This window comes from Acipenser ruthenus, chromosome 9 (genome assembly GCF_902713425.1).
Source record: "Acipenser ruthenus chromosome 9, fAciRut3.2 maternal haplotype, whole genome shotgun sequence".
Classification (NCBI taxonomy): Eukaryota; Metazoa; Chordata; class Actinopteri; order Acipenseriformes; family Acipenseridae; genus Acipenser; species Acipenser ruthenus.
The window spans coordinates 60,308,930-60,333,977 of record NC_081197.1 but is presented as its reverse complement, the minus strand read 5'-3'; the positions used below and the strand labels follow the sequence as shown (position 1 = coordinate 60,333,977).

The window sequence follows — 25,048 nt, the reverse complement described above, 5'->3', positions numbered from 1 at the left end:
GTTCTACAGAAAGAGCCCGGTCCCACGCTGTTCTACAGAAAGAGCCCGGTCCCACACTGTTCTACAGTATTCTTTTCTTATTTATTGAAGCAAGGTGTTGACAAAGCTTAAATAAATAAACACACACATGACACAAGCAAACAAAAAGCAAACTTACCCTATTCTGAAAAAAAGATGCGTGAAAGTGCGATGTTGTTGCTGATATTGATACTAAAATAATAGTTTCTTCTGAACTTGGATTGTGCAAGTAAACTTTTTCCATTTTTGGCATCCCAACCGGCCTACAAAAAAAAAAAAAAAAGGGGATAAAAAGAAGAGATGCGTGTCAACACTCAATTAGACAGATACGGGACCCCCTCACAAATCAAGCCACTGCTTACGTTCCTGGTTCAGGACTGCAAAGCTACCTTCAGTATGAAGGCCACCCCTGCATTCATTATAGGCTCTGATCAGCAATCACAAACAAACTAAACCTCTCCAATGGGAAAAGCAAGCTGTAAAAATGACCCTCTGAAAATGTGTATTAGACGTTGATTAAATATATTAGAAACCAGTAACTGAGATAAACTGTTTGCACAGGGGAAAAAACACGCTAAAATACGAAACATCTTAGTAAAAGTATTTCAACGTTTTACTAAGACTTAGTATAAGGCAGGGATGGAAATAAGACTCCAGGTTTTACTACGAACGTGATTAGCCCCAGTGTACAGAGAACAAGCCCAGGTGTGTTCTATTAAACCGCATAGTAAAACCAGGAATGGATCAAACTGCTGTGGAATGGGGGTCTTATTTCCATCCCTGAAAGGCCAGCAGCCTCTTAGGGCAACATTTCAAATCATTCAAAATACAATATTAGAGAATAAATAAAATACTTAAATAATAAAACCAAATCACACAACTCAGACTCTCTACAAGTCAAGCATATTGCACCGCTATTTAACTGGGACCTGTTACTGCAGCACATGCATATTGCACCGCTATTTAACTGGGACCTGTTACTGCAGCACATGCATATTGCACCGCTATTTAACTGGGACCTGTTACTGCAGCACATGCATATTGCAGAGCTATTTAACTGGGACCTGTTACTGCAGCACATGCATATTGCAGAGCTATTTAACTGGGACCTGTTACTGCAGCACATGCATATTGCAGAGCTATTTAACTGGGACCTGTTACTGCAGCACATGCATATTGCACCGCTATTTAACTGGGACCTGTTACTGCAGCACATGCATTCTTTTCACATCTGCATGGGGGTTGAAAAAGTGTTAGAATCTCTGTGAAACAGAATCACGCGAATCCCCCTTTACTGCAGGATTAATCCCTTCCACTCCAAAAGCACGTGTCAAGTGTTTTTATTTAGAGGTGATGTACAAGTACGTACTTCACACGGGGTGTACCATAGCCTCACTACAGCAACTCTATCAACAGATCAGTGCAAAAATGACAGTGAGTGACTTGTAACAAACCAAGCCAACACTCTGTTTGCAACCAAAGCAAAACTACTTTAAAGGTGGGGGGGGGGGGGGGGGGGGGTTATTGTAAAGACAGCCAGCGTAGATGGGTTACAGTACAAGTTTAAATGACTGCAGAATGCAAATATTACAGCCTTTAGGGAACAAATAAAAAGGCTCCTAAAATGCTCTATTTTGCATTTTAAATGCCAACGAAGATCAGGTCTTCCCTAACACTGATCAATGTCTATTCAGAGCACCAGAAAGCAATCTGCCGCGACATCCCTTTGATGGATCTGAACCAGTTCCCAGAGGAACATCTCTGCACAGTAGTAACACCAGCACGCAGAAGTCACCTCCCAATCAATACTGTGCACAGCCTGGAGCTATTACACCTCCCAATCAATACTGTGCACAGCCTGGAGCTATTACACATCCCAATCAATACTGTGCACAGCCTGGAGCTATTACACCTCCCAATCAATACTGTGCACAGACTGGAGCTATTACACCTCCCAATCAATACTGTGCACAGCCTGGAGCTATTACACCTCCCAATCAATACTGTGCACAGCCTGGAGCTATTACACCTCCCAATCAATACTGTGCACAGCCTGGAGCTATTACACCTCCCAATCAATACTGTGCACAGCCTGGAGCTATTACACCTCCCAATCAATACTGTGCACAGCCTGGAGCTATTACACCTCCCAATCAATACTGTGCACAGACTGGAGCTATTACACCTCCCAATCAATACTGTGCACAGGCGGATTACCTCACCGGGGAGAGCTGTGTGCATCAGGAACAGCCTCCTGTTTTCTAATGGGTATCAGTGGGTATCTAATGAAGCTAGATCAAGACATTTAAACTAATCAGTACCAGATCACCAAGAGAATTGGTTTATTTATGTGTTTATTGTACATGTTGCTCAAACAGATTAGTCCGCACATTATGCATTTATAACAAGGCTGCTGTTCTCTCATTGCGCTGACAGGGGGAAAACAAAGTCTCTAAACTCCTCTCTGGATTTCTAAATAACAAACAATCTCACTGCACCAAGAAAGGGATTGCTGCTACAGTACAGGGATGTCCCTTACAAATGATTAGTTATTTTTATGAAAATACGCTATATAGTGTATATTTTTTTATTCATGTTTGAAATTTTGCGTGAAATTACTTGGTGTGCTGATGTTTGCTTTTTCACCCGTTACAGGATGTCATTTCTTTACGATACAGGAGGCTTGTGCAATTCCCTGGATCAGGGTTTTCCACCTCCCCCTCCCGAAGGAAGATCTCTGCCTCTGTACAGCACAGTCCCAGCACACGGACAGTTCAGGACACTGGAAATCCATTTGCACATACACCAGCGCGGGATGCATTTTCTTTTACTGTTTTTCACTATGGTGTAGTGTAGGGGGGTCGTGTGTCTCGCTATGGTGTAGTGTAGGGGTGTCGTGTACCTCGCTATGGTGTAGTGTAGGGTTGTCTTGTCGTGAGCCTCGCTATGGTGTAGTGTAGGGTTGTCTTGTCGTGTGTCTCGCTATGGTGTAGTGTAGGGTTGTCGTGTGCCTCGCTATGGTGTAGTGTAGGGTTGTCTTGTCGTGTGTCTCGCTATGGTGTAGTGTAGGGTTGTCGTGTGTCTCGCTATGGTGTAGTGTAGGGGTGTCGTGTGTCTCGCTATGGTGTAGTTTAGGGGTGTCGTGGGCCTCGCTATGGTGTAGTGTAGGGGTGTCTTGTCGTGAGCCTCGCTATGGTGTAGTGTAGGGTTGTCGTGAGCCTCGCTATGGTGTAGTGTAGGGGTGTCGTGTGCCTCGCTATGGTGTAGTGTAGGGTTGTCGTGAGCCTCGCTATGGTGTAGTGTAGGGTTGTCGTGTGTCTCGCTATGGTGTAGTGTAGGGTTGTCTTGTGTGTCTCGCTATGGTGTAGTGTAGGGTTGTCGTGTGCCTCGCTATGGTGTAGTGTAGGGTTGTCGTGTGCCTCGCTATGGTGTAGTGTAGGGGTGTCGTGTGCCTCGCTATGGTGTAGTGTAGGGGTGTCTTGTCGTGAGCCTCGCTATGGTGTAGTGTAGGGTTGTCGTGAGCCTCGCTATGGTGTAGTGTAGGGGTGTCGTGTGCCTCGCTATGGTGTAGTGTAGGGTTGTCTTGTCGTGAGCCTCGCTATGGTGTAGTGTAGGGTTGTCTTGTCGTGTGTCTCGCTATGGTGTAGTGTAGGGTTGTCTTGTGTGTCTCGCTATGGTGTAGTGTAGGGTGTCGTGTGCCTCGCTATGGTGTAGTGTAGGGTTGTCTTGTCGTGTGTCTCGCAATGGTGTAGTGTAGGGTTGTCTTGTGTGTCTCGCTATGGTGTAGTGTAGGGTTGTCTTGTCGTGTGTCTCACTATGGTGTAGTGTAGGGTTGTCGTGTGTCTCGCTATGGTGTAGTGTAGGGGTGTCGTGTGTCTCGCTATGGTGTAGTTTAGGGGTGTCGTGTGCCTCGCTATGGTGTAGTGTAGGGGTGTCGTGTGCCTCGCTATGGTGTAGTGTAGGGGTGTCGTGTGCCTCGCTATGGTGTAGTGTAGGGGTGTCTTGTCGTGAGCCTCGCTATGGTGTAGTGTAGGGGTGTCGTGTGTCTCGCTATGGTGTAGTTTAGGGGTGTCGTGTGCCTCGCTATGGTGTAGTGTAGGGTTGTCTTGTGTGTCTCGCTATGGTGTAGTGTAGGGTTGTCGTGTGCCTCGCTATGGTGTAGTGTAGGGTTGTCGTGTGCCTCGCTATGGTGTAGTGTAGGGGTGTCGTGTGCCTCGCTATGGTGTAGTGTAGGGTTGTCTTGTCATGAGCCTCGCTATGGTGTAGTGTAGGGTTGTCTTGTCATGAGCCTCGCTATGGTGTAGTGTAGGGGTGTCGTGTGCCTCGCTATGGTGTAGTGTAGGGTTGTCTTGTCGTGAGCCTCGCTATGGTGTAGTGTAGGGTTGTCGTGTGCCTCGCTATGGTGTAGTGTAGGGGGGTCGTGTGCCTCGCTATGGTGTAGTTTAGGAGGGTCGTGTGCCTCGCTATGGTGTAGTTTAGGAGGGTCGTGTGCCTCGCTATGGTGTAGTGTAGGGGGGTCGTGTGCCTCGCTATGGTGTAGTGTAGGGTTGTCGTGAGCCTCGCTATGGTGTAGTTTAGGAGGGTCGTGTGCCTCGCTATGGTGTAGTGTAGGGGGGTCGTGTGCCTCGCTATGGTGTAGTTTAGGAGGGTCGTGTGCCTCGCTATGGTGTAGTTTAGGAGGGTCGTGTGCCTCGCTATGGTGTAGTGTAGGGTTGTCGTGAGCCTCGCTATGGTGTAGTGTAGGGGTGTCGTGTGCCTCGCTATGGTGTAGTGTAGGGGGGTCGTGTGCCTCGCTATGGTGTAGTTTAGGAGGGTCGTGTGCCTCGCTATGGTGTAGTGTAGGGTTGTCGTGTGTTTCACTATGGTGTAGTTTAGGAGGGTCGTGTGTCTCGCTATGGTGTAGTGTAGGGTTGTCTTGTCGTGTGCCTCGCTATGGTGTAGTGTAGGGGTGTCGTGTGCCTCGCTATGGTGTAGTGTAGGGGTGTCGTGTGCCTCGCTATGGTGTAGTGTAGGGGTGTCGTGTGCCTCGCTATGGTGTAGTGTAGGGGTGTCGTGTGCCTCGCTATGGTGTAGTGTAGGGGTGTCGTGTGTCTCGCTATGGTGTAGTGTAGGGGGGTTGTGTGTCTCGCTATGGTGTAGTGTAGGGTTGTCGTGTGTTTCACTATGGTGTAGTGTAGGGTTGTCGTGTGTTTCACTATGGTGTAGAGTGGGGTTGTCTTGTGTCTCACTATGGTGTAGTGTGGGGTTGTTGCAGTCATCTTACCATGTGGATGGTTGACAGGACTGATAGAGAGCACCTGTTCTTTCTCTGAACTGCATTTACCGAAGCAGCAGTTGCAGGCATTCAAGCTCTCCACTGTTTGATTTGTGCTCACATTTTAACAAACCAAAACTAAAAAACAGAAGATGCAAGTTTAGCAACCAATCGCTGACATGCTTTTAAACCTTCCGAAACCCAATTCAAAAGGTTTTGAAGGTTTTAGTAACTGACTATCAGGAATGTAGTGGCATTGCTCAGGGGATGAACCAGTTGAGGATGTTGTTCTCGTTTTATTTGGGAAGTAGAAGACAAGCCTGCAAAACTAAATGTAATCCAAACCTACTGACTCTTCAATCTGAGCACTGAAAAAGAACCACAGCGGCTCCCACTGGACCCACAATGCCACTGCACGAGCACTTGTGTTCTCATTCTCAGGTGGACCACAAACACCTCTTACCTATAGCTCCCGATTAAAGCGTTATAACGAGTGTATTGGGTGTAGAAGTGAAACTGAGTGACTGGAATTGAATCTCTCTGCGTGGTTTATGCAAGCGTGAACAACTATTGACCCGGAGTGAATGTATCGCCATGTCCACACTACATACACCACAACCAGAGAAGCGCTGATCAAACCATAGCGAAAGAAACTAAAAGAAGCTGTGTCGCACAAGAACACTGAACACCAACACAAACAAGTCTCTAGTCTCTGTAAGTCGCCTTGGATAAAGGTGTCTGCTAAATAAACTAATAATAAATAATAAATAATATAGCTTTAACACTTATATGTAACGTTCAGTTCCCCTTCAGTACCCCGTGTTTTGCTTGATCTGTTTGAAACTTCAGTTCCCCTTCAGTACCCCGTGTTTTGCTTGATCTATTTGAAGCGTTGAGGCTTCAGTTCCCCTTTAGTACCCTGTGTTTAGCTTGATCTGTTTGAAGCGTTGAGGCTTCAGTTCCCCTTCAGCACCCCGTGTTTTGCTTGATCTGTTTGAAGCTTCAGTTCCCCTTCAGTACCCCGTGTTTTGCTTGATCTGTTTGAAGCGTTGAGGCTTCAGTTCCCCTTCAGTACCCTGTGTTTTGCTTGATCTGTTTGAAGCGTTGAGGCTTCAGTTCCCCTTCAGTACCCCGTGTTTTGCTTGATCTGTTTGAAGCGTTGAGGCACCTTGTGAATGCACTGTACCTTCATAAAGAAGGAACTGGTACAGGTCACAACTACAGTTTGCTTTAATTCTAAAAACTCTACAGTGTATTAAAGAAGCAAGGCTACAGTATAACAGTATATAAAGTGATATTCACTAATCATTAAAATATTACACACATTCAAAACGGGTAATAAGCAAACTGATGTAAAATGAACCGAAGCGCCATCTCCTAAACAAGCACCCATAAACAGAGGCTCTTATTAAAAGTGTCATTTCAAATGCATTCCAATCATGCCACTGTGCTGGTAGATCAATCACTCTCTCTCTCTCTCTCTCTCTCTCTCTCTCACGCACACACGCACACCCTACTACTGTAGCTGCAAAGGGACCACAATAAGGGTAGGATACATTTCCATTGTATCATGGCAAATGACATTTAATAGAGAAAAGCGTAAGGTACTGCACGCAGGCAATACAAAATGTGCATTATAAATATCATATGGGAGATACTGAAATTGAAGGAGGAATCTATGGAAAAGACCTAGGAGTTTATGTTGACTCAGAAATGTCTTCATCTAGACAATGTGGGGAAGCTATAAAAAAAGGCCAATAAGATGTGGATATATAGTGAAAATTGTTGAATTTAAAATAAAGGGAAGTAATGTTAATGGTTTTACAGTTTGATTTTGCATTCCCTCTAATGGTTTTACAGTTTGATTTTGCATTCCCTCTAATGGTTTTGCAGTTTGATTTTGTATTCCCTCTAATGGTTTTTAAACAGGACACACTCAGAAGGAATGCAGGTCACACAGTTTCGTACTCACTGTTCATGGAAGTCCAACATCAGTGGCTCAAACCTGATTGGTCTGCAGTTCCCCCGGTGCAGGGATGCACTGCAAAACAAATGAAGGGTCTGTAACAACAGCACCAAACAGTACAGATATCTCCACACAGTGCACACCATTGGAAAGCATTGCATCTCACACATGTCTGCTAAACAAATGAGCTGCTGCCCCAAGCAGAGAGAGCGCACTGCCAGGGGAGGAACCCACCAGACCTGCCTGGGCAGTACTGTCCAGGTGTCTCATTGCAGGAATTCAGAGATCCATTTAGTTCACTACAGTATACAAAACAGACTACATGTGTGTGTGTGTCTCTCTCTCGCTCTCTCTCACACACATACTGTAGGCAAAGAATGAATCAGACAGGGGCTGTGTGTGCGAGCTGAAGAAACTTCAACCACCTACACAAAAATAAACACATTGTCTTTGCGGGTTACAGTAGATTTATAGACATTTTCATATTTATGAAATTGTCCGTTAAAAACCCAATCCATTCTTCTGTATACTGTAAGAAATGGTAAAGCACAGGGAATTTCACCCACTCGCGTGAGTGTTTCCACAGGTAAAGGCATTGACAGCTTGCTCTTCATGGTGCCCCTGCTCTTTATTTTGAATCTGTCACATGGAGGGAGTTCTCTGCATTTGCGCTTGGGTTAAAACAGCTGAACTTGGAAATGCTTCCTTATAGGTTTTAAAAAGGAGTCAATCCAATCCAATCCAATCCAATCCAATCCACCAGACACTCATAACTCCAGGGCAGTGTGGTGCTCTGGATTGAAGCAGACCAGAAATAAAGGCTGAAGCTTTAGTTGTTTGTTGTTCTTTAAGAGTACGAGATACTGAACAGGTCTTTACTGTAGCAGCTATACCGACTCCTTTTCACGGTCATGTTGTGCAGTTTCTCTATTTCTTTGTTCCTGTTGCACATGTTCCAGTCGATTGTGAAATCACATTGCTGATTAATAAAGAGATTGCTGGTTATACAGATGCATGCAGCTGTATCTATAGATAGACAAAAGAGTGTGTGTAATCAGACTCTACACAGACTCCTACCTAAACTTCATTCTATGATTGTGAGAATTAATGCAAACATACAGGGCTTTACTGTAACAGTTATACCACCTCTCCTCATGAAACACTCACAAGTCCAGTATTGCAAGGAAAATATTCACAGGTATGTATATACAGCACAAGGATATTGAGAGTATGAGCATTCTGAATGAACTTCAGCATGCTCTGGCAAACCATCCAAAAGCCACCTATCAGTTAGACAGCCACATGCTCCTATCAGTTAGACAGCCACATGCTCTTATCAGTTAGACAGCCACATGCTCCTATCAGTTAGACAGCCACATGCTCCTATCAGTTAGACAGCCACATGCTCCTATCAGTTAGACAGCCACATGCTCCTATCAGTTAGACAGCCACATGCTCTTATCAGTTACACAGCCAGCATAATAGCCTCACTTGTGACCGTAGATAAACAAACTGGAAACAACTTCACATCAACGCACCATATCATTGATGTGGTAAACTGACTTTCTGATCACCCAGTATTTCAAATGTCCTTGGTTTAGAAGTTTCATACAAAAAAAAAAAATACAATAAGCTTAACACCATAGTTAGACATTATAATGTCCTTCTTATTGGATATTATCAATTGAGAGTAGAGTCGACTGTAATAAAAGCACACGGTAATGACGAAACTGGATATTATCAATCCATATAGAGAGTAGAGTCGACTGTAATAAAAGCATGAGAATGACGAAACTGGATATTATCAATTCATATAGAGAGTAGAGTTGACCGTAATAAAAGCACTCGGAACTGACAAAATTGGATATTATCAATCCATATAGAGAGTAGAGTCGACTGCAATAAAAGCATGAGGCTGACGAATACGTCGCTGTTCATCTGGCAGAACAGGAATCCATGTCAAGAGTGAACTAACAAACATTTTTCTGTTCTGTTATTTTGACAGTTGTAATTTTGATTAGTAAAATGACAATTTTTATTACACAGCAAGGATGTGTTTTGCATACTTTAATTTTGAAACCAAAAAGCAGTCACCGTTTCCTCCAGCGTAAATCTGCTCGATGCGAAGCAGAAGTGAAAGGAATGACTGGAGTCGTTAATGACTGCTACTGAGACACCTGAGAGCAAAACCACTTTCACCAGCCGCTCTCCTGCACCTCAAATCGTGAGCAAGACCACTTTCACCAGCCACTCTCCTGCACCTCAAATCACGAGCAAGAGCACCAGCTGCTCTCCTGCACCTCAAATCGTGAGCAAGACCACTTTCACCAGCCGCTCTCCTGCACCTCAAATCACGAGCAAGACCACTTTCACCAGCCGCTCTCCTGCACCTCAAATCACGAGCAAGACCACTTTCACCAGCCGCTCTCCTGCACCTCAAATCACGACCAAGACCACTTTCACCAGCCGCTCTCCTGCACCTCAAATCATGAGCAGGAGCACCAGCCGCTCTCCTGCACCTCAAATCATGAGCAGGAGCACCAGCCGCTCTCCTGCACCTCAAATCACGAGCAAGACCACTTTCACCAGCCACTCTCCTGCACCTCAAATCACGAGCAAGACCACTTTCACCAGCCACTCTCCTGCACCTCAAATCATGAGCAGGAGCACCAGCCGCTCTCCTGCACCTCAAATCATGAGCAGGAGCACCAGCCGCTCTCCTGCACCTCAAATCACGAGCAAGACCACTTTCACCAGCCGCTCTCCTGCACCTCAAATCACGAGCAAGAGCACTTTCAAAAGTCGCTCTCCTGCACCTCAAATCATGAGCAGGAGCACCAGCCGCTCTCCTGCACCTCAAATCATGAGCAGGAGCAACAGCCGCTCTCCTGCACCTCAAATCACGAGCAAGACCACTTTCACCAGCCACTCTCCTGCACCTCAAATCATGAGCAGGAGCACCAGCCGCTCTCCTGCACCTCAAATCACGAGCAAGACCACTTTCACCAGCCGCTCTCCTGCACCTCAAATCACGAGCAAGACCACTTTCACCAGCCGCTCTCCTGCACCTCAAATCAAGAGCAAGAGCACTTTCACCAGCCGCTCTCCTACACCTCAAATCATGAGCAGGAGCACCAGCCGCTCTCCTGCACCTCAAATCATGAGCAGGAGCACCAGCCACTCTCCTGCACCTCAAATCATGAGCAGGAGCACCAGCCACTCTCCTGTACCTCAAATCACGAGCAAGACCACTTTCACCAGCCACTCTCCTGCACCTCAAATCACGAGCAAGACCACTTTCACCAGCCGCTCTCCTGCACCTCAAATCATGAGCAGGAGCACCAGCCGCTCTCCTGCACCTCAAATCACGAGCAAGACCACTTTCACCAGCCGCTCTCCTGCACCTCAAATCACGAGCAAGACCACTTTCACCAGCCGCTCTCCTGCATCTCAAATCATGAGCAAGAGCACCAGCCACTCTTCTGCTCCTCAAATCACGAGCAAGTGCACCAGCCACTCTCCTGCACCTCAAATCATGAGCAAGTGCACCAGCCGCTCTCCTGCACCTCAAATCACGAGCAAGACCACTTTCACCAGCCGCTCTCCTGCACCTCAAATCACGAGCAAGACCACTTTCACCAGCCGCTCTCCTGCATCTCAAATCATGAGCAAGAGCACCAGCCACTCTTCTGCTCCTCAAATCACGAGCAAGTGCACCAGCCACTCTCCTGCACCTCAAATCATGAGCAGGAGCACCAGCCGCTCTCCTGCACCTCAAATCACGAGCAAGACCACTTTCACCAGCCACTCTCCTGCACCTCAAATCACGAGCAAGACCACTTTCACCAGCCGCTCTCCTGCATCTCAAATCATGAGCAAGAGCACCAGCCACTCTTCTGCTCCTCAAATCAAGAGCAAGTGCACCAGCCACTCTCCTGCACCTCAAATCATGAGCAAGTGCACCAGCCGCTCTCCTGCACCTCAAATCACGAGCAAGACCACTTTCACCAGCCGCTCTCCTGCACCTCAAATCACGAGCAAGACCACTTTCACCAGCCGCTCTCCTGCATCTCAAATCATGAGCAAGAGCACCAGCCACTCTTCTGCTCCTCAAATCACGAGCAAGTGCACCAGCCACTCTCCTGCACCTCAAATCATGAGCAAGTGCACCAGCCGCTCTCCTGCACCTCAAATCACGAGCAAGACCACTTTCACCAGCCGCTCTCCTGCACCTCAAATCACGAGCAAGACCACTTTCACCAGCCGCTCTCCTGCATCTCAAATCATGAGCAAGAGCACCAGCCACTCTTCTGCTCCTCAAATCACGAGCAAGTGCACCAGCCACTCTCCTGCACCTCAAATCATGAGCAGGAGCACCAGCCGCTCTCCTGCACCTCAAATCACGAGCAAGACCACTTTCACCAGCCACTCTCCTGCACCTCAAATCACGAGCAAGACCACTTTCACCAGCCGCTCTCCTGCATCTCAAATCATGAGCAAGAGCACCAGCCACTCTTCTGCTCCTCAAATCAAGAGCAAGTGCACCAGCCACTCTCCTGCACCTCAAATCATGAGCAAGTGCACCAGCCGCTCTCCTGCACCTCAAATCACGAGCAAGACCACTTTCACCAGCCGCTCTCCTGCACCTCAAATCACGAGCAAGACCACTTTCACCAGCCGCTCTCCTGCATCTCAAATCATGAGCAAGAGCACCAGCCACTCTTCTGCTCCTCAAATCACGAGCAAGTGCACCAGCCACTCTCCTGCACCTCAAATCATGAGCAAGTGCACCAGCCGCTCTCCTGCACCTCAAATCACGAGCAAGACCACTTTCACCAGCCACTCTCCTGCACCTCAAATCCTGGCATAACAACTGGAGAGAAACGAACACACATTGTCAGGATGTCCTGTTGACATTCTAGTAGAATAATTGAATAACCCATTTGATCAGCAAGCTGGACTGGCAGCCTGCTTTTATTCACAGTATTGCAAAACTAATTCTTCCTGTTCTTTTATTTTATGAGGTCTATTTACTCAATGGACTCACAGGCTTTCACACCTGCTTATCTTAAACCCAGAAGAGTTTGAAACTAAAATGATCTTCATTAAAATGCACTGAAAGCAATCCACTGTGTATACAGTAGTCTGTCTTGTCTGCTTGTCTCATCTTCACCAATACTTCCAAAGGATGCATACTGTACCTTACAGAGGGTCATTCTGGCAAGGAGTTGAATTTAACTACTGTACACTTGGTGTTAAATAAATAGATAAACAAATAAAACAGCAGAGTCCACCGGATGAAGTAGAAAGCAGTGAATGGGTGCATCGAGAGAGGAAGGTGGTCAGCAGCTCTCGCTCTCTCTCTCTCATTCATTCACCTGTGCAGCCGTCCTGCGGGCCTCAGCCCCACATGGGACAGCAGCTACAGCACCTGCACCGGGGCTGCATTGACAACAGGAAAGCAAACAAGAGAACGACAACACATGCGGTTAAAACATCTTTGCAGGGTCACAAGACAGGGAAATACTGTGCAAGGTCTGCTTTGCAAGTGGTCACTTTTTACGTTCCTCATTCAATAAAGGGGCCCTTGCATGCTGATCCTGTCAGTCTGACAGTGTCACTATGCCAGGTAACTGTCTTCCCCAAGCGTATCCTCCACTCCCAGCCTCCTACAGATGATTTGGGTTGCATTCAGCTCCAGTGTGATACACTTGATCCCTAACTCTAACCCCAACCCTTAGATAACAGTACCAAGTACAAGAGGAGGATGAAGGAAACCATACATCACATACCTTTGCTTAAAACAGGCCCTACAGACTACTGTATGCACAGTGGATTCTTTCAGTGCATTTTAAGGAAGATCATTTTAGTTTCAAACTCTTCTGGGTTTACGATAAGCAGGTAAGAAAGTCTGTGATTCCATTGTGTAAATAGGTCCCATATAAGGCCCTACATGGTCAGGGTCCTTCTTACACCATGGACCTTCTTAGCCCAAACATCCCTGGGAGACAGCTCAGGTCTTCCCATTCTGGTTTCTTCAATGCATTTCACCAGAGCGTATTCCTCTTGGTGGGCGCAGCTTTAGTTGCACTGCCCCTTCCTTATGGAACTCTCTGCCCACCAAACGTCTCTCAAAACCCACCTCTTTTCGGCCGTCTTCTCTTCTTAGGCTTCCTAGGTTTTTGAAATATGAACTGAGATTTGGTATCTTGTTTTTATGCTTACACTGTTTAGCCTGTTCGTATTGAAGTTTACAGTGTTTATAAATGAATTTGTATCTTGTACATTTTGATTGTGCAGCGTTGGGACACTGGTGTTTAAGATGCTAAATTTACATGAAATAGTTAGTATTAATAATAACGCTTTGTTTTCTCATTTTTGGTGAGAAATGCCTCGTCTTAATCCTGAAACATGTAACGTCAGCTAACTTGGGAGAACATAAGAAATGGGAAACCTTTAGATTCTGAATGAATGAAACGAGGAATGAAAGAATTCCACAGATAAAACGCGAGTGATGTAAGGAAGAAGCCTCTTCCACTACATGCAGTTCTGTTCAGACTGTACCATCAGTGGGAACTTCTACAACATTAGGGCTGTCAATCGATTAAAAAAAATTAATCCCGATTAATCTTGCCATTTAAAAAAATGATCTTAATTAAATATGCAATTAAAACCAAGATTGATACAATTACTGCACCCATCTCATTCCTTAGTTTATTACTGATGCTCTTATTATTAAAGTTATTCTTATTACCTAAGGCCTTACATGGTCTTGGACCTTATCTTCAAGATCTGTTGACCCAGTATGTCCCTGGTCGTTCCGAGATCGGAAAATGCAAATCTTCTGACAGTCACAATTCGTTTGAATCCTGTCAGAGCCTGTCTGTCCATCTAATCTGTATATGAAATTTTATTGTCATATTATTATTATCTAAAAACATTAATATTGTTTCCCCTTTATAATTATTATTTGTTTATTTATTATTATTTGTTTATTTAGCAGATGCCTTTATCCAAGGCGACTTACAGAGACTCGGTGTGTGAACTATGCATCAGCTGCAGAGTCACTTACAACTACGTCTCACCCGAAAGACGGAGCACAAGGAGGTTAAGTGACTTGCTCAGGGTCACACAATGAGTCAGTGGCTGAGGTGGGATTTGAACCGGGGACCTCCTGGTTACAAGCCCTTTCCTTTAACCACTGGACCACACAGCCTCCAGTTTTATATTTATTTACGTAGAATTATACAGAAATTCCTGTTAAATTGTTTGAACCAACAGTTAACTCACAATGGAGTCAGTTTATTACTCACCTTAATGCTCTTCAAATGATTCTGTATATTTTCTTATCTGTTTCCTTTAATATAATAATTATTATTATTTTATAAAACATTACAGTCGTCATTAGACAGATCATAGGCACTGCTCTCTGTTTCATTGTGTTGTGCTGGCTTGCTGGCATATTATAGAACACTTTGACAAATCCATAAATGTTTTATATCAATCTGTAGGTATGAGCATTCAGTGTTTTAATGTAATTTAAACTATGTTAAAAACTGTGTGTATACATAAACACACACACACACACACACACACACGTGTAAATTACTATACATGACTATTATTTCTTTTGCTGACACAGTATGTGTCAGGTTGAGATGAATTGACAGGTTTTCAAGTCCTGGTAATATATAGACTGTCAGCATTAATATACCAAAAAGATTTGTATCCACGGACATGCACATATATACGTATGTATTATTATTTTTTTAAACTACCTACAATAGGAGTCAAATTTCACTAATGCGAATATTCTGTATAAAACAGGTGATGCTGCTTATGGTACGATTCTTTTGTTACCTCGCACATCACTGCCTCACATCAGCTGTGACCGAAAGAGACACTTACTGCAAAGCGGGAGGTGGTTTTGTTTTTTTGCACACACTTCCCCGCCCCTCTGTTACCAGGGCAGGTCAGGAAGCAATCGACGCAGAGAGAGCACAAACAAACTGGCCTGGTGCATTAAAACACAAATAAGTTTAAAAAAGGAAAGAAATAATAAAACGAAACTCGTGATTAACGCACGTTAAAAAAATTAATCTCCAAAGAAATGAACTGCGATTAATTGACAGCTCTAAAGAATACATACAATATACAAAAACACACAGAAACAAACACAGTACAATAAACTGAATCCAGTTAATAAATCAAGTTTCAAAACCCTTTATCCTATGCAGTTTGTAATTTGTAAAACCACACACACACGTGAAGAGAGAGTCAGACACACCTCCCTTTATTGTTAACGGAAGTTTGTCAGCTGCATCTCAGAACTTCAGTAAACAGCACAGGGGGGAACCAGTGCCTGTGTTTTTTTTTTTACAGGTAGTTTGAACATGAAGTACAAAGTAGTAAATGTGTTTCAATGTGGGTGTGGTGATGTTTGTGAATGCCTGCTGAATGGTATCCTGGTAACTGTAACTGTACCCCTGACAAACACAGCACAATGATATGCTTGAGGGACACACCTACTTTAGCCTTGTATTTAACTGTTGCAGATATTTTCTCATGATATGTTCAGCTGTAGGCCCAGATGAAGTAAACGTGTTGTGTACAGTATTATTCAAGACAGAGAACTGCATGGACCCCATACTGTGTACTATCTGCACCGATACACGTTACAGACAGCATGTACAGTATGGAATGGTGCAAGTGTCATTGTAGGGTGCGCGCTCACTCACTTTTGTATCCCAAAAATGAACAAATGGATTTGAACCCAATCCATTCACGCTCATCAAATATAAAAGTAGCAAACACAAGCTTACTTTTAAAGCCCTATTGTGATCCCCATATGGTTTCACTGCACCTGAGCATACATCAGATGGAATTTCAATTTCATTTCTAAAATACACAGCCATGGCTTCCTTGCCTCAGCATGTGGTTTGCATTACCAGGTACTGTAAGTGATATTGGCATCTCTCTTCGAAGCTGCTGGAAAGGTAACAGGCTGTGCTTCTTGATTCAAACCCCACTTCCCACACTCACTTACTGTGCTGCAAATGTAATAATATATAGGAGGGAACATGTTATTTATTGCTCTATATTTCTAAAGGATTGATGGGTATAGAACAGTTCTGAACAGCATGTAAAGTATGAAAAGTACTGTATACATCTCATCTCCAGGTGCATGTAAATGGCACGCCACGCTCATTTCCCTATGCAGATTATACTGGCGTGGGCAGACGAAGCCTGTAGTGCCAGGCAGTGGAAACGAGGCATGTGACGCATTGCCTTCGAGCAGACATCACGTCTGTGTGGTTAACCAGTACAGCACAACGCGATGGCACCATAACACAACCACCAGTACAGCACAACGCGATGGCACCATAACACAACCACCAGTACAGCCCAACGCGACGGCACCATAAACACCAGTAGAGCCCAACGCGACGGCACCATAACACAAACACCAGTAGAGCCCAAGGCGACGGCACCATAACACAAACACCAGTAGAGCCCAAGGCGACGGCACCATAACACAAACACCAGTAGAGCCCAAGGCGACGGCACCATAACACAAACACCAGTAGAGTCCAAGGCGACGGCACCATAACACAAACACCAGTAGAGCCCAAGGCGACGGCACCATAACACAAACACCAGTAGAGCCCAAGGCGACGGCACCATAACACAAACACCAGTAGAGCCCAAGGCGACGGCACCATAACACAAACACCAGTAGAGCCCAAGGCGACGGCACCATAACACAAACACCAGTAGAGCCCAAGGCGACGGCACCATAACACAAACACCAGTAGAGCCCAAGGCGACGGCACCATAACACAAACACCAGTACAGCACAACGCAATGGCATAGCCTCACCTGATCAGACAAGAGGCCAAAAGTGACTTCAGCGCAATACATCATAATACAAACAGCCTAGATCAGGGCTTTTCTAACCCTTTTCCTGGGGACCCCATGTGTCTCCTGGTTTTCATTCCAACTGAGCTCTCAATTACTTAACTAGACCCTTAATTGAGCTAATAAATCGGCTTAATTAGACCTTTTTAAATGTTCTCAGCTCCTAAAAAAGCTTCAGAGTTCATGTTACTTATAAAATGTTAAAGCTAATTTGAAATCTGCAACTGTTTAAGAGTTGAAAACAAGTAAAAATGTCTAATTAAGCAAATTATTAGTTCAGTTAAGGGTCTAGTTAAGCAATTGAGAGCTCAGTTGGAATGAAAACGAGCAAATACATGGGGTCCCCAGGACCAGGGTTGGAAAAGCCCTGGCTAGACACGGTAGTGGATCACGAAGGTTCAATACCTCGACACATGTCTTGGAGGGGCCGGAATCGAGGAACATCCAAACGAGGTGGAGCCCGACTCAAAACTACTTAAAACTAAATAGAAATTTGAAATCATTACTACAGCAGCAGCACAATGACACAATAAAAACAAATACAAAACAGAAGCAACCTGAAGCATGGCTGGAGCTGCACGAGGAAATCAAAGCTGCAGCACAGCACATTTGCACTTCCAGGTTTCATCAGGGTTTTCTGGCAGCTCTGTGAAGGGGTGTGTCCAAGTAGGAGAGTGCATCGCAGCCGTCAAAACAGCCCATCCCGACCAACCAATCACAGGGAGACACTTCGCAAGTGTTGAGTGAACCGACACAGAGGCTGTGCTTCCAAACAGCGCCATTGGAATGAAAGAACGGTGGAGTTCCTCGCAGTCAAACTTGTTTCAAGCATTTCCAGCAGCTTAAAAAGAAATACCTTGTCTAGTTACTACTCTTGCATGCTTTGCTCTTTTTAACCTGGTATTTGAAGGAGCCTCAATGGAAGGCTTCTGATATTCCATTCTTGGGAATAGCAAATTCAGTTTTTCAAAAAGTGGCCAATTCTGTTTTTTCACCATTGTTTAACTTATACATGGCATTTGAACAAATATAATGTTGGTAGTTAAAATAAGTATATTATTAAATATTATTATTATAGATTTTTTGTTTTGTTTTGTTTTTTTTTAAGCCAGCTTTTCAAATCAGTAAGTAAAGCACCTGACCACACTTCAAACCTGTCATAATCTTTATGAACATCACTTGGCTCATTGCTGCCATTAAAATAAGCAGGACAACCTAAGAATCAGCCAGTATTACAAGAGTTCAGAAAACAAAGTCCAGCACTGTTCTGATAATAATAATATTAGTCTTCCACCAACACTGTACTTCAGTCTACAAATGAAGGCGTTTCTCTTATTGCTGGCATTACAATCACAACAGAAATGATTACAGTCCAGCAATGTCCCGTGAGAGTAATCGTATTTACAGTACTTCACTGAAGTTTAGCATTTTACTGGCATTACCATGACCTATGTAAACTGTGTATAGTGTAGGGACTACATCTTTTGCACAGTAAAAGAGATCAATTTCCTTTAAAGGAATGTATAGCTAGAAAAATAGCTTTGAGTTTGTTTCTTCATTGTTACATAATGTAATGTAATTAAGAAACGGCCATGGTTTAACATAGCTAATTAAAGCTTTATTAAAAAGCAGGTAGCGTGGAAAGAAATAAACTGAACAATAATTAAATAAAAAAAAAAACTAATATTTGGCTACTTTCTTCCGGAAAGCCCCGCCTGAGCACAGTACCTTCGATCTACATTTTCCAGCATAGAAGAATCCACAAATCACTATGTAACCGTACCCGAGCCCCCCCAATCACTATGGAACTGTACCCGAGCCCCTCCCAATCACTATGTAACTGTACCCGAGCCCCTCCCAATCACTATGTAACTGTACCCGAGCCCCTCCCAATCACTATGTAACTGTACCCGAGCCCCCCCAATCACTATGTAACTGTACCCGAGCCCCTCCCAATCACTATGTAACTGTACCCGAGCCCCTCCCAATCACTATGGAACTGTACCCGAGCCCCTCCCAATCACTATGGAACTGTACCCGAGCCCCTCCCAATCACTATGTAACTGTACCAGACCCCCAATCACTATGTAACTGTACCCGAGCCCCTCCCAATCACTATGGAACTGTACCCGAGCCCCCCAATCACTATGTAACTGTACCCGAGCCCCTCCCAATCACTATGTAACTGTACCCGAGCCCCTCCCAATCACTATGTAACTGTACCCGAGCCCCCCCAATCACTATGTAACTGTACCCGAGCCCCTCCCAATCACTATGTAACTGTACCCGAGCCCCTCCCAATCACTATGGAACTGTACCCGAGCCCCTCCCAATCACTATGGAACTGTACCCGAGCCCCTCCCAATCACTATGTAACTGTACCAGACCCCCAATCACTATGTAACTGTACCCGAGCCCCTCCCAATCACTATGGAACTGTACCCGAGCCCCCCAATCACTATGTAACTGTACCCGAGCCCCTCCCAATCACTATGTAACTGTACCAGACCCCCAATCACTATGTAACTGTACCCGAGCCCCTCCCAATCATTATGTAACTGTACCCAAGCCTCCCAATCACTATGTAACTGTACCCGAGCCCCTCCCAATCACTATGGAACTGTACCCGAGCCCCTCCCAATCACTATGCAACTGTACCCGAGCCCCTCCCAATCACTATGTAACTGTACCCGAGCCCCCCAATCACTATGTAACTGTACCCGAGCCCCTCCCAGTCACTATGTATCTGTACCCGAGCCCCTCCCAGTCACTATGTATCTGTACCCGAGCCCCTCCCAATCACTATGTAACTGTACCCGAGCCCCTCCCAATCACTATGTAACTGTACCCGAGCCCCTCCCAATCACTATGGAACTGTACCCGAGCCCCTCCCAGTCACTATGTATCTGTACCCGAGCCCCTCCCAATCACTATGTAACTGTACCCGAGCCCCTCCCAATCACTATGTAACTGTACCCGAGCCCCTCCCAGTCACTATGTATCTGTACCCGAGCCCCTCCCAGTCACTATGTATCTGTACCCGAGCCCCTCCCAATCACTATGTAACTGTACCCGAGCCCCTCCCAATCACTATGTAACTGTACCCGAGCCCCTCCCAATCACTATGGAACTGTACCCGAGCCCCTCCCAATCACTATGGAACTGTACCCGAGCCCCCCCCAATCACTATGTAACTGTACCCGAGCCCCCCAATCACTATGTAACTGTACCCGAGCCCCTCCCAATCACTATGTAACTGTACCCGAGCCCCCCAATCACTATGTAACTGTACCCGAGCCCCCCAATCACTATGTAACTGTACCCGAGCCCCTCCCAATCACTATGTAACTGTACCCGAGCCCCCCCAATCACTATGTAACTGTACCTGAGCCCCCCAAAATCACTATGTAACTGTACCCGACCCCCCCAATCACTATGTAACTGTACCCGAGCCCCTCCAGTCACTGTGTAACTGTACCCGAGCCCCCCCAATCACTATGTAACCGTACCCGAGCCCCTCCCAATCACTATGTAACTGTACCTGAGCCCCTCCCAATCACTATGTAACTGTACCCGAGCCCCCCAATCACTATGTAACTGTACCCAAGCCCCTCCAGTCACTATGTAACTGTACCCGAGCCCCTCCCAATCACTATGTAACTGTACCTGAGCCCCTCCCAATCACTATGTAAACGTAGGTCCCTACACACACTGTGCTCTTCCCCACATACATAGCAGCCATCCTCGGTTAAAGAAATGCTTAAAGATTAAAGTTAAAAACTGGTCTGTGTTTCCAGAGTGTTGTAGAACATGCAAAAAAAGAATTTCTGCCTCATGCATGAATGTGAAATTCAGCTCCCTGGGTGTTGTAGGGATGTACAGTACTAAGCAAATGAACAACATTTCTTGGAACAGAAATTCCTTGCCAACATTCCTGGTGCAAATAATGAAAGTGAGTTTCCCCGAGAAGAGAGTTGTAGTGCCCTCTGGCCTGTTATCTGTACTGAAGGAATATGTACTGTTGCAATTATTTATTTTCAAACTCTTGTTCACGTCTGTGCTTCTGAGCGTTTTGACACACTTGTCTTCTCTTTTTGCTGTAGCTGTAGTAAGCAGTAAGAGTAGGATTTCTTGCACCCTTGAGAAAGCGTATTCCCTCGATTCCTGTAGTAGGATTTCTTGCACCCTCGAGAAAGCGTATTCCCTCGATTCCTGTAGAATGTCTTGCACCCTCGAGAAAGCGTATTCCCTCGATTCCTGTAGGAGGATTTCTTGCACCCTCGAGAAAGCGTATTCCCTCGATTCCTGTAGTAGGATTTCTTGCACCCTCGAGAAAGCGTATTCCCTCGATTCCTGTAGAATGTCTTGCACCCTCGAGAAAGCGTATTCCCTCGATTCCTGTAGGAGGATTTCTTGCACCCTCGAGAAAGCGTATTCCCTCGATTCCTGTAGGAGGATTTCTTGCACCCTCGAGAAAGCGTATTCCCTCGATTCCTGTAGGAGGATTTCTTGCACCTTTGAGAAAGCGTATTCCCTCGATTCCTGTAGGAGGATTTCTTGCACCTTTGAGAAAGCGTATTCCCTCGATTCCTGTAGGAGGATTTCTTGCACCCTTGTTTAGCTGCACGAATGTCTCGTCGTTCATCTGAGAACTTCTCATTGCAGCAATGCCACAGCTTTACCAGTATACACTCTCATCTGCTTATTTATAGCAGGTTATTCAACCATGTGAAAAGCTCTTGGTATAACAACACTTATTTGTGATCAGATATAAATACGTACATACACAATCCAAACTTGTTTCTTACCTTTTTTGATGATATGAATTTAGGCCGATATCTGACTCCGTCTGAAATGAAAACAAAACAAAAAAAGAGGAGTGTGTCGGCAGGGTAGACATGAACCATTCAGAAAACAAGAAACCTGGAAACAGCTGGGACTTCTCAGCTACCGGTTAGCACTCCTCCCCCCCCTCCTCCTCCCCCCTCTCCCCCCACTCCCCCCACCCCCTCTCCGTCTCTCTCCCCCACCCCCACCCCCACCCCCTCTCTCTCCGTCTCTCTCCCCCTCCCCCTCTCTCTCTGTCTCTCTCCCCCTCCCCCACTCCCACCCCCACTCCCACTCTCCCCCTCCCCCACCCCCTCTCTCTCCGTCTCCCTCCCCCCTCTCTCTCCCCCCCCTCCCTCCGTCTCTCTCCCCTCCCTCCGTCTCTCTCCCTCCCCTCCCTCCGTCTCTCTCCCCTCCCTCCATCTCTCCCCCTCTCTCCATCTCTCCCCCCACCCCCTCTCTCCGTCTCTCTCCCCCCTCCCCCCTCTCCACGTCTCTCTCCCCCCTCCCCCCCTCTCCACGTCTCCCCCCTCTCTCCTCTCCACCTCTCCCCCCTCTGTCTCTCTCCCCCTCCCCCTCCCACACCCCCTCTCTCCGTTTCTCTCCCCCCTCTGTCTCTCTCCCCCTCCCCCATCCCCTCTCTCCGTTTCTCTCCCCCCTCTGTCTCTCTCCCCCACCCCCTCTCTCCCCCCCTCCCCCTCTCTCCGTCTCTCTCCCCCACCCCCTCTCTCCCCCCTCCCACCCTCCCCCTCTCTCCATCTCTCTCCCCCTCCCCCTCTCTCCATCTCTCTCCCCCCCCCCTTCCCCTCCCTCCCTCACCTCCCTCCAACCCCTCCCTCACCTCCCTCCACCTCCCTCCCAACCCCTCCCCCACCTCCCCACCATCTCCCTCCCCCACCTCCCCCACCTCCCCACCATCTCCCTCCCCCACCTCCCCACCATCTCCCTCCCCCACCTCCCCACCATCTCCCTCCCCCACCTCCCCACCATCTCCCCACCATCTCCCTCCCCCACCTCCCCACCATCTCCCTCCCCCACCTCCCCCTCTCCCTCCCTCACAGTGAACAGAGAGGCTGTGAAATGATACACGCTAGCCTTACAGTGAACAGAGAGGCTGTGAAATGATAATGCTGTTTTAATGAGAACAATACTTAATTCCCATAAAAATGACAAGTTCCACCTTACCGGTAATAGGCTCCCGTCACCGAAACTTAGCACCTCCAGGATGGTATCTGATTGGATGAATGCTGTAAAGACAAATGGAGAAGCCTCTTATTAGGATGATACAGCAGAGGAGTCCAGTAGAGTAACAGTGTGGGACACGACTCCCACCCGCGTCAACAGCATCAGGGAGCCTGTTTCTAAACTGGATGTTACGCAATCTTGATTCAGAAGTTACTGCACAACAAAATCCTCATACAAAGTAATTTAATCTCTTTTGCAAGTGGACTACAAAATGGACCCGGGGGAATGTTCACACTAGTACAGGAAAGCCTTCAGCAAGTGTGTTCAGAAGGGCCCGCACAGACAGTGCTTATCACAGTGAAGCAGCGTACCCGAATAAAAGGGTCCCATAGTAAAAGCATAGCAAAGTGTAATAAAGCACAGTGAAAGCATAGGCAAGCATTGGAAAAGCACAGAGTGGTATGGCATAGCATATTAAAGTGTGGTAAACAATGGTAAATGCACAGCAGAACCATAGGAAATGCATGGTAAAAACACAGAAACACTGCAAAAATACCATAGCAAACTTTCATATGGGTAACTGATGTAATCTTTGAAACAGAAGCCCCTTCCAAACGAGCACCTATCAGCCCACATGCAAGTTAGACACAGAACAATACAATATGTTGGTTGAACAGGCCCTACTTCAAACCGTTTGTAAATGCACATTCAGAAAGGAGAAACATTTTTTAAATAAACTACATGACATTTCTCAAAGGAATACATCAAATACAGTACTTGACCAAGTTGTTTCATGCTAGTGTTCTACTTTCTGAATGGGTTTATTACCCCTGAAATGTCCCTTTGCACTTGCTTCAAAACAGGACCAAAGGCCTTTTGAAGCAGCTCTTAGACACATGTATTGTGAAAGACTGGCTGACTTATTTCCTGTGCTATTTCCATCCCTTGTGTTTGGTGGTTCACAAGAAACCAGCTCGGTAGCGAGAGAGGGCTGACCAACACGCTCTACATGAGCCTGTGTCTGCAGAACTGAATCAGCTTGTATTTTGGGTGTTGCGTATCAGTGTTAATGAGCCTGTGTGTGCAGTGCTGAATCAGCTTGTATTTTGGGTGTTGCGTATCAGTGTTAATGAGCCTGTGTGTGCAGTGCTGAATCAGCTTGTATTTTGGGTGTTGCGTATCAGTGTTAATGAGCCTGTGTGTGCAGTGCTGAATCAGCTTGTATTTTGGGTGTTGCGTATCAGTGTTAATGAGCCTGTGTGTGCAGTGCTGAATCAGCTTGTATTTTGGGTGTTGCGTATCAGTGTTAATGAGCCTGTGTCTGCAGAACTGAATCAGCTTGTATTTTGGGTGTTGCGTATCAGTGTTAATGAGCCTGTGTGTGCAGTGCTGAATCAGCTTGTATTTTGGGTGTTGTGTATCAATGTTAATGAGCCTGTGTGCGCAGTGCTGAATCAGCTTGTATTTTGGGTGTTGTGTATCAATGTTAATGAGCCTGTGTGCGCAGTGCTGAATCAGCTTGTATTTTGGGTGTTGTGTATCAGTTAATGAGCCTGTGTGTGCAGTGCTGAATCAGCTTGTATTTTGGGTGTTGTGTATCAATGTTAATGAGCCTGTGTGCGCAGTGCTGAATCAGCTTGTATTTTGGGTGTTGTGTATCAATGTTAATGAGCCTGTGTGCGCAGTGCTGAATCAGCTTGTATTTTGGGTGTTGTGTATCAGTTAATGAGCCTGTGTGTGCAGTGCTGAATCAGCTTGTATTTTGGGTGTTGTGTATCAGTTAATGAGCCTGTGTGTGCAGTGCTGAATCAGCTTGTATTTTGGGTGTTGTGTATCAATGTTAATGAGCCTGTGTGTGCAGTGCTGAATCAGCTTGTATT

General features: G+C 46.0%; 1 protein-coding gene across 1 annotated transcript in view; it reads right to left on the bottom strand.

The window, feature by feature from the left end:
- The window catches only part of LOC117973000 (transmembrane protein 131-like), a 72,660-nt gene that overhangs the window by 38,105 nt on the left and 9,507 nt on the right, over nucleotides 1-25,048 (bottom strand). The window contains exons 2-5 of the mRNA XM_059030385.1: nucleotides 23,169-23,230; nucleotides 21,965-22,005; nucleotides 7,245-7,313; nucleotides 158-281 (exon numbers count right to left, since the gene is read on the bottom strand). Of these exons, the coding sequence (XP_058886368.1) occupies nucleotides 158-281; nucleotides 7,245-7,313; nucleotides 21,965-22,005; nucleotides 23,169-23,230 (296 nt within the window). The remainder of the gene's footprint in view (nucleotides 1-157; nucleotides 282-7,244; nucleotides 7,314-21,964; nucleotides 22,006-23,168; nucleotides 23,231-25,048) is intronic.